This window comes from Ictalurus furcatus, chromosome 2 (assembly GCF_023375685.1).
Source record: "Ictalurus furcatus strain D&B chromosome 2, Billie_1.0, whole genome shotgun sequence".
NCBI classification, from domain to species: domain Eukaryota; kingdom Metazoa; phylum Chordata; class Actinopteri; order Siluriformes; family Ictaluridae; genus Ictalurus; species Ictalurus furcatus.
Genome location: NC_071256.1, coordinates 35,205,808 through 35,216,474, shown reverse-complemented (window position 1 = coordinate 35,216,474; position 10,667 = coordinate 35,205,808). Strand labels below are relative to the sequence as shown.

General features: G+C 40.7%; 1 protein-coding gene across 1 annotated transcript; it reads left to right on the top strand.

Annotated features, from left to right (window-relative positions):
* The first annotated feature begins 1,751 nt into the window (after window positions 1-1,751).
* Window positions 1,752-9,654, top strand: LOC128617697 (zona pellucida sperm-binding protein 3-like). The gene is made up of 6 exons (XM_053640856.1): window positions 1,752-2,293; window positions 2,371-2,491; window positions 2,577-2,680; window positions 2,750-2,933; window positions 3,005-3,119; window positions 7,083-9,654. Exons 1-6 carry the CDS (start codon window positions 1,774-1,776, stop codon window positions 7,212-7,214), a joined length of 1,176 nt encoding a protein of 391 aa, XP_053496831.1. The 5' UTR covers window positions 1,752-1,773; the 3' UTR covers window positions 7,215-9,654.
* Window positions 9,655-10,667: the final 1,013 nt, after the last annotated feature.

Here is a 10,667-nt window from a genome sequence, read left to right as displayed (position 1 = left end):
TTATATTAAATTCCTGATCAGTGATGGTTTCATTAATAATAAGTGCCTTAGACGTACGTAAGAGATCTAATGTTTAACAGTCCTAGCTTCAGATCAAAGGTGCTGGCTGTGCATTCAGTATGATCTAATTTTATGTTTATTTGGTTACTAAAACAAAATTTCTGAATTTTTTTTAGCTGGGGGGACAGACACAGTCTCGATAGGATGGACTACAAATGCTGAATTATTATTTGACCATTGATTATGATAAATGTTGATGTTGGAGGCTGTACTTATGGCAGGCAGTCACATGATGTGTAGCATTTTGGAGATGTTGTCTGACAGGAGTTCTGCTCCAAGTCTGCTGGGGTGCAGGCCATCAGCACGGAAGAACCTAAGAGGCTCCCAGAACAGATTCCAATTATTAACAATGAACAGATTCTGTTCGTTACTCCATGATATTTACCGCTCATTTGAGGCCAAGAGTCTGAACCTGAACCTTTCAAGTCCACGTCTGTATGTGGGGAGAAGTCCAGACACGATGATCAGTCACGGGCGATCTGCTTTGTACCGTCTCAATCAGGCTGCCTAAGTCCCTCTTCAGGATTTCCGTCTGCCACAGCCTGATGATGTTCACCCCAGCATGGAGCACAACAGCTCTTATGCTCTCGTCTTTCTTCAGGATCGCGGGTACCTGCACAGCGACATCAAGAACACGAGCACCTTACCTTTAGATGAGGTGATGCGGACGTTCCAAACAATGAACTCTCCAACGAATCACGGCGTTCGGTTTGGTATCACGGAGAGGGGCAAAGCGTTTCCTGGTGGAGATCTTGAAGACTGAGGGCAGCGGAGAGGGAGGGGTCCTCGCCTTCCGCCGCTGGTGCACCCAAGGTCCATTGTGTGTCTGCGCCAGCGTGACGGAGACCTGGGCTGGATACGTCCTGGTTGCACGGTACCTGCACAGAGAAACACATGGCGTAGAGGTGCTGGGAGTGATAGTACCATGCTGCATGCTTACATTAGATTTGTGGGCAATAGCAAGAGATGTTTCCAGCGTGTTTCTTCGCTCATGCAGCTGGGCCTGTTTGTGGAGAAGGTCGTGGATCTGTTTCTCCATGGCCTCCAATTCCAAATGAAGCATGTGCAGCTTGAGCGAGTCCTCATCTGCACTCAAAGGTGGAGAAACAACTGACATACTTGCCTTTATAAACATATACACTCACGGTGTGCATATGTTAACTCTGAGTTACCAATAAGAGGGTGATTGAACTTACGCCTCACAAATGTTCTGGAACCGGAAAACTCAGCATAAGCATTGTTTGGGTTAATCAACCTAGAGTTCAGATTTTATGTAACACCAAGTTAACCTTGCTTTCAGGAATACCCCCTTGGTTTCTGTTACTTCTTTCTAACCCATGAGCCAACAGCAATAGCCCCACTTTAATTAACCTGCAGGTATGTTTGTTTTGCAGCTCACAAAAAATGTCCTGTGACAACACAAGACATTTCAGTTTTTTATATTTCTTTTTTACCTCACATCCTCAATAAACTACTAAAGCTGCATTTCAGTTCTATGTTTGGCAAATTGCTTAGCTAGGTCATGTGACCTAGACATTTAAGAGAATTAAGCTCGTGGAACAATCAAATGCAAGGGGCAGTAAAATTCTAATTGCTGTCATCTGTTAGGCAGTCCAATTAGTAACTCAACAAGCTTAGAAGAACATCAGGATGTTTAAAATTGCTTGAATACCTGCCTGTATAGGAGGTGCTCTCAGTTGTCTGTTAACAACAATGGGTTTCAACCAAGTGGGGTTTGGTGTAGTGTTGTTTTTGGCAGTTAGCTTGTCAGTAGCACAATGGCCAGGATGGAGGAATGTTCCTGTTGGGCTTCAATCTAACAAACCAGGTCATCCTTCACTGCAAGTGAGTGCTGGATTGCCTTCTCAGTGGGCACAAAATGATCCCCAGAGTGGAAGCTCTGCAGTAGCCCCACTTGGATTGCACCTTCAAAATCCTTCAGATGCTCAAGACCAGCAAGTAAAGCAGAGGCCAGTGAAGAAACTGACTTGGCATTTTCCAGCAGCACCAGTGAACTTTGTGAGACCGTTTAATGCTGTTCCTACCCAGAGAGTAACAGCAATGTGCAATGAGCCTGCAGTGTATATAGACGTGAGAAAAGATCTGTTCAGTACTAGTGCACCCCTCAATATTGCTGCTCTCACACTGGCAGGCTATGCTGCCAAAGGGGTGGCTGTTTCTTCTCAAGTCCCTGTCTATGAATCACTATTGCATGGCTGCAACAGCAAGTTGATTAAGTCTTCTATTGCTATATACCTTTTTGTTTTAAGCTCACTATCAGACATCAGTTTACATTTACACCAATCATTCAGGTGACTGCAAATGAGCTGGTCTATATCTTCACTCTTGGTATTGCCTCAGTGCCCTTAAGTAATGCTCCCATTTTAAAAAGTCCTGGTGCTATGGCTTTCGTTGAGTGTCACTATCCGAGGTATTGCTCTGATCCAAGAAATCTGTTTGGGTTTACTTGGGAGGCTGTGCCCACTTGTGATAGTCCTGTCTTGAATGCTTTCCAGATTCCACAATGTGAGCAGCAATGCTCTCCTGCCTGCTTGGATTCCATATGCTTCTGCTCAAGCTGCTGAGGAACATCTCATTTTCTCCTTGAGGCTCATGATGGGTTTGTATCATGGTTGACTTGTAGCTTGCTTGTTTGAGGATGAATTACTAATGAAGCTTCTTCTTGTAGCTGACTGGATATCTGAAAGGCCTTCCAACTACAATTACCACCTGGGAGAGCTTATAAATATTGAGGCATGGGTAGTGCAGTTCAACCATGTGCCCCTGCGTGTCCTTGTAGACAGCTGTGTGGCCACTGCTGTTCCTGATATAAATGCAGTCCCCAGATATTCCTTCATTGAGAACCATGGGTGAGTGAGGTTCATTTGAAAGCCTTTGTAAGCTGTCCTGAACATTCCTTACTGGTTTAAATCCTTCCAGGTGCTTTGATTGATGCCAAGCTTACGCACTCCAGTTCCTGCTTCATGCCCCAGACTCAAGCAGCTAAGCTGGGGTTTCAGATGGTGGCATTCAAGTTGCAGCAAGTGACTAGTAGCTGGGTAGGTGATAACTGTTTGGTCAGGGGTGATGGACATGTTTAGCTGTCAGAATGTAACATGTTCTCCCTTTGTTGCCAGTTCTATATTGCATGCATCTTGAAGGCAACAGCATCTGCCCCTGCTTTGTAAAGCTGCTTTGAGACAATGTCTATTGTAAAAAGCGCTATACAAATAAAATTGAATTGAATTGAATGCTGAGCACAAGGCTTGTTCCTTCTCAGGCAATAGGTATGTTGCTGTGGCAGTGTTGGTACAGTGCAGGTGAGCTGTGCCTACTAATGCACTACTGTTTCCTCCTAGATGGACGGCTGCATATGGTGCTGACCAGGTATGCAGTTGTTGCAGCAGCAGCTGTGGTTTGAGAAAGGGACGTGATCTCCCATCAGAGCAAGGTATTTGGGAGAACTGTGTTGTTCATGTAATTGGTCTTTGCACTCTATGACCTGAATTGCCATTACACAACTTATGATTCTGTTGTGGTTTTGTAACCTGTTCATGCATTTTACCTTTATTTGCAGGTTTGCAGCTGGAGAGAGAGAAGTGAGAATTGGCCCAATCATGGTTCTGGAAAATGTTTGGTAGTCCAATGACCCTTTTATAAATAAAATTTTTTTTTTTTTTTTTTTAATAACTTCTGTTGTGATGCCTCGTTCCTTCTGACACAATTGGGTATGCTCTTGTCTTGTAATGGTCAGAGGGCAAGCAGGGATAGTTGGCCTGCATAAATATGTGGGCTAGCCAGAAGATAACTGACATTAAGGTGCCATCCAAATGATACACTTTACCAGAACACTCCATGCCTGTGGTCACTACAGATTTGTACCTTTTTACCCAAGAGAAAAGCTATTACCAAAAGGTTAAAAGACCAAGGTCGTTTCTGCTTAGACTGGGACTGTTGGAGTCCTGAACACCTAACTGGAAGGTTAAGGTACACCTTATGGCTCTTGGTGTTGTGGAATGTTTCTAGCTTGGCACCAACTGGGTGTTTAAAGCAGTAGTCCCCAGTTGAATAGACTTGAAGGAATACTACATGCTATGTTGAAGTTATTTTATTTCTAAATTCAACTTTCTTGAACTCTCACTGCTAGGGGTTCCCCATCAGTAAAATGTATCATAAGGATCCTGGTATTTCATGCAAACTTCTAAATGCTATCCACATAATTAAAGGCATCTGCTTTAGTCACTTTTTATGTTTTGTAATCTAGCCTACCTTGGATTTGCTGTTGTGTGTATTTTAACTGGACTAATAATATGTCTGACTTGAAAGACTACACTTGAAGCTCCACCATCCTCCTAGGATATGCAGAATAGTTTAATTGCCAGGTCAAAATTGTTTGGTTAATAAGCCCCAAATTATCAATACATATAATTGAATGAAACACAATTTTCATTTTTAAATTACCAAATTGTTGACCTTAATGAGTAACACTAAAAATCATATTTTGAATCTATGCTGAAGCCTAAATCATTGCTAAAAATAGAAAACAAAAGGGGAGCTACAATCCATCCTCGAGGAACTCTTTTTTTACTTGTTGGAAAGGTGACCTATAATTTCCTAAACATACACACTGAGTGTGCTTAAAAAATAGTTTTCAAACCATTTTAGAGCAGCTTCACTAAAAACTATACACCTAAGTTTCTGTTACAATAGATTATGATTGACAGAATCAAAAGCTTTCGAAGGGTCAACAAATAATGCTGCACAGAACTTTTTGCTATCTAAAAAGCTTATGTCATTTGTGATTAGCATAGCAGCAGTTATGGTACTGTGACCTGCTCTAAAACCTGATTGGTGATCATTAAGGATATTATCAGTTAGAAATTGTTTTATTTGATCATATATCAATGATTTAAATATTTTAGATAGAACTGGTAATCTGAAGACAGGATGATAATTATTAGGATCTGAAGGGTCTCCACCTTTTAATAATGGAATGACAGTTGCTGATTTCCACATTTTTGGTATGGTATTAGTGTTGAGCTTAGATTAAAGATGGAAGCAGTTAGCCCTGCCACAATACCAGCAGCCATTTTTTAAATATAGGGCTCAATTTTATCAACTCCTGCTGAGTTTTTGTAATGTCTAGTTACACTAGAGCATTGTAAAGCTGGGAAGTTGAAATGGGAGATAAATTAAACACTTGTTCAGGGCAATGTTTAGCAGGATCAACAGATTTCATAAAGGTAACAGAATTAATAGAGTCAGAACTTAAGCCAGCAGAAAAATAGTTATTAAAAGTATCAGCAATATCTACTCTAATCTTAACTACAGTTTGGTTTACAGTTAAATGATCTGGAACTTCAAGTGATAAACTTGAATTCAACATAGAGTTAACTAACTTTCAATTTGATTTCCAGTCATTAGAGGATGTACAATGTGGATCAATATAAATAAATATTTTGACCATACCCAATCAATTAGAGTTTGTTTGGGTTTTTTTAATCAGGAACTGTTAACAATTTTTTTTTACTAATCTGTGTAATTTTGAATCACTTGAGTTAGTAGTAATTTATAATCTGTTAGAGCTGCCATGCAACCATTGTTGGCCAAACTCCGTCAATGTCTAAAAATAAATTTCAGTTCTATACTAGGCCAAGCTAATTGGCTTGACAAAGCTTTTGAACCAATCAGATGCCAGGAAGTATAAAATACTAATTGGTGTCATCTGTGAAGCAGCACAAATACTAAAACAACACGTTTAGAAGAAGGTCAAGATAATTAAAAGGGGTGCCTGAAATACAGTATAAAATGGAATAGCCAGCTTGTATATGTGTCCTTAGGATTCTCAGAATCAATAATAAGGCAATTAAAACAAGTTGGTGGTTTTGTACTGCTTTTTGTTGCTCTTGGATTGGCTGAAGCAAAATGGCCAAGACTGTGCAAACTTCAAGCTATTTCAGGAGCAACACCAGTGCAGCCTGAAAGGCACTTTGATCCAATTTCTGCTTTGAGTGTAACTGCAGAGTGCAATGATACTGCTGTGTATGTGGCAGTGAAGAAAAATCTGTCTGGTAATGGTAAGTCCATCAATATTACTGCTCTCACCTTGGGAGGCTGTGCTGCTAAAGGGGAAAATGCTGCTTCTCAAGTCCTTATCTATGAATCTGGACTGGATGGCTGCAACAGCAAGTTGGCTGTAAGTCTTTATTTCTAGAAATCCTTAGTTCTGTTTAAATTGTGTGATTGCTTGTATTACTTCTCTCTCAGGTAAATGAGGATGAACTGGTCTATGTCTCTGCCCTTGGAATTGTTTCAGAGCCTTTAAGTGGTACTCCCATTTCAATTGAGTGTCACTACCCAAGGTATCTTTCCATATTAAACCTGTCTGTGTTTACTTGGACAACTCTACTAAATCTGGTCTCCATCAAATGCTTTCCAGATTCCGTGATGCTCCCAGCAGTACTCTGATGCCTGCTTGGATATCCCATGATTCTACCCAAGCTGCTGAGGAACCTTTTGTTTTCTCTGAGACTCATGATTGGTTTGTATCATGGTTAAACAGTAGCTTGCTTGTCTGAGGATGAGCTACTAATGAAGTTTCTTCTTGTAGATGACTGGATATCTGAAAGGCCAGCCACCCAGTACTACCTGGGTGAGCTTATAAATATTGAGGTGTCAGTACTGCTGTTCAACAATGTACCCCTACGTGTCCTTGTAGGCAGTTGTGGCCACTGCTGTCCCTGACATAAATACAGTCCCCAGATATTCCTGCATTGAGAACTATGGGTGAGTGAGGTTCTTTTGTGCACTTGTAAGCTGACCAGCAAAACCGTAACTGCAAGTCCTTGCCTGGTTGATTCCAAGACTACAGTGTCCAGTTCCCACTTCATGCCCAAAACTGGTGCAGCTAAGCAGGGGAGGCATTCAGGTTTCAGCAAGGGAATGGTAGTTTGGCAAGTAATGACTGTTGCCAGTGTAACTGGCACCTTTAACTGTCAATGTAACTTGGACTCTCTTGCCAGGTCTACATTATGTGCACCTTGAAGGCAACAGCAGCTTCTGCCCCTCCTGATGCTGAGCACAAAGCTTGCTCACTTCCTGGTGATGGGTATGTTCCTATGACCCTAATATGGTACAGTGCTGATGAGCTGTGACCACTAAAGCATTATGATATCTTCCTAGATGAACTGCTGCATATGGTGCTGACCAGGTGTGCAGCTGTTGCAACAGCCACTGCAGCTTGAGGAAGGGATGAGATCAATTGGGCAAAGGTACAGTGGAAGTGTTCATCTGGCAATCCTTGTGCTGTGTTTGAGGGAAAAGTTGCAATGTGTAATTCCCCCATCTACAACTGGTAAAAGGCACTGAAAATGCCCTGCCATCATAAAAGTTGAACTCTGTAGTCTTCTCAGCTACTTCTCAAGGAAGTTCCTTCCCTGTTTGGAGTAACATCAAGTCAGCATGGCCACTCACACTGAACAGCGTGCTGTACTGCTTCTATACTTCCAAGTTAGTTTATAGCAGTATTTGCTTTAGATCAATTAATGCACAGTACATGGTTAAAGCTATAAAACCAATTGCAGTCTTGAAAAGGTAATCCTCAATGTTGTAGCTAATGTTGGCTGGCTAGCTTGTTCCCAATGCTGCTTGTTGTCCCCTGACTACACTACATGCTGTGGCCTGCTGTTGTGCTGTACTGCAAGGTCAGTCCAATTGTTGCAAGAATGTTGGTTCACTATAGTAGAACAGTACCAGCAGTCACTCAGGGGTGTAACAGAGTCCAGTTAAAGTGGCTTTTTTTAGGAGCTACATGCTTTTGTGTTGGGCTCCATAGTGTATTTTATAAATGATGTTGCAACTTGCAAGGCACCCTGAATCCAGCATTAATGAACCCTAGGGATCCAGTGGCTTGTGTAATGCTCGCCTTGTTTCAACACATGACTTCATGAAGGTTTTCACTGGATGAGGTGTTCTGTATTCTGTGGAGTCTGGGATTTGGAACCATGTGTCTTTGTACCACCTAATACCAGGGGACTTCATGGTTTTCTTTAAAGCCCCCCTTTTTTTTTTTTTTTTTTCCCTTTTTTTTTTTTTTTTTTTTTTTTTTTTTTTTTTTTTTTTTGGGGTATACTACTGAACTTTGTCTGCTTTTTCCTTCTAGGGTACCAGCTGGCAACACAAGTAACCATTGGGCTGATCGTGGTTGAGGAAGTGTTTGACTTGTTTTGAAATAAAATGTTTTATTAAATTTGCAGTTGTGACTTAAATCAAGACTGAGGCTAGCCATAGCCTTTAATCAATGTTCATTAAGTGCTCCATGAATTTAATAAATATGCAAGTGTACAGGCATTCTTATAAAAGTGGACAGTGAATGTGTAGAATGTACAGATCCACTAGCATGAGCCAGTCTTGTAGCTTATCACAAACAATAAGCCTTCTGTTGTAGGTATTCTTTAAAACAAGACCAGTTGGCAACAAATGGGGTCTATTCCAGAGAGCAGGTTATGAGGCTTACCTGGGTACGTTTACTCCAAGTAAATGGATCACCTCCACCATCAGTTCTAAAAACATAACTTTTAGGATATCCAGCCATACCAATCACTCTCTGAACATGACCTGCTCTTAAGCAGGTTATGTTTCCAAAGAGCTAACGGAGCAGGGCCTACCCTTTTGAAGCATGTCCTGTGGACAAGGAAGCAAAGATTATACAAAATCTCTTCCACTGTGAGTGGGTGATAGCTGTTTTTGTATCCGGATGAATATTTCAGTAGCGTTACCATTTTTCACGTGAATCATTGATTTTTATTTGACAAACCTTTTGAACCTTCACATCACCAACGTGACCCATCGTGGATCAGTGCTTAACACTGAGCACGTCTTTATGCAGTGTTTTTCCCAGAGGGAGTTTTCTGTACAATGTCGGCGATGCAGAGCATGTGGGTAAGGTAACTGTGTGTAGGGCCATTCGTGTACGGTACGCCTGACACTCCAAGGGTTCAACACACTCTTGTGCAGGGCCCTGGCAATTTCATATTTCCCCAAATGTGATTAGGTGCATTGATGTTCCTATTAGAGCTCCTTCAGTGAATGAAGGAGACTGTTAATATGGAATGACTTCCTAGCAGCAATGTGCAGCTAACAATAGAATATTGGGTGCTGAATCAAAGTTTAACTAATTAAATTCAACACATTACTGGTCCCTACTAACTAGAAAATGTGGCTCAACCCACCTCATTACCAAAATGGAAGGGAAATGACCAGGGTCTTTACCCAATACCAGAATATTTTGAGGCCCCCTACTCTTTATGAAGATGATCAAAAGGAACCCCCTGTTAACCCAGTGGACTAGAGCTTGCAGGTTGTTACAAGATGTGATCTGCCAAAATCACTTCTTATTAAAAGACTAATGCCCAAAATAAACAGTCAAGTGTGGCTCATTGTTTCCTGTAATTGAAAGATATTTGTATTTATTGCTTTACCGTTCAGCAATAAATGACAATAATCATTAGGCAAATATGGCCTTTATTTACGTTCACCTTTTTTCCTCCATTTGGAGTTATAGAAGGAACATCTCCATGTCAGTTTTCTCATTTGCATTTGAAGATGCATCTTTTTACAGCACCTTTTCAGGCAGCTAGGAAGACAGAATGATAATTCAATATGATTGATGTCTGTAGTACATACATAGACCAAATATTTTTAATCAGGATGACTGCAAACAAGGTTTTACTGTTAACACTTAAGATTCTGTGTGGCGGTTGAACCCCAGTTCCAAAAAAGTTGGGATGCTGTGTCAAGTGTAAATAAAAGTAGAATGCAATGATTTGCAAAATCTCATAAACCCATGTTATTCACAATAGAATATAGAAAACCTATTAAATGTTTAAACTGAGTAAATATACCATTTTAAGAAAAAAAAAAAAAAGGTAATTTTTGAATTCGTTGGCCGCAACAGGTCTCCAAAAAGTTGGGACGAGGCAACAAAAGGCAGGAAAATCAGTGTTATTAAAAAGAAACATCTGGAGGTTAATTGGCAACAGGTCAGTAACATGATTGGGGATATAAAAGAGTATCTTAGAGAGGCAGAGTCTTTCAGAAATAAAGATGGGCAGAGGTTCAACAATTTGCAAAAAACTACATGTACAAATTGTGGAAGAATTTCAGAATAATGTTCCTCAATGTAAAATTGTGAAGACTGAATATCTCATCTACAGTACACATCACCATCATCAAAAGATTCAGAGAAACTGGAGAAATCTCTGTGCGCAAGGGACTTTGGTGAAAATCAATATTGCATGCCCATGATCTTCTGGCCCTCAGGCAGCACTGCATTAAAAACAGGCAAGATCCTGTAATGGAAAAATCACTGCATGGGCTCAGAAACATCTCCAGAACTCATTGTCTGTGAGCACAATTCGCCCTGCCATCCACAAATGCTGGTTAAAGCTCTATCATGCATAGAAGAAGTCACATATTAATAAACAATTGCAAACACAACACTGGTTTATCAAATTCCCTTTCCATGTCTGAATTGTTGAATGGGACTAAGAGAGAATATTAAAGATGAAACTACTTACTATATAATGGTGATTTGTATTGATCTGTTT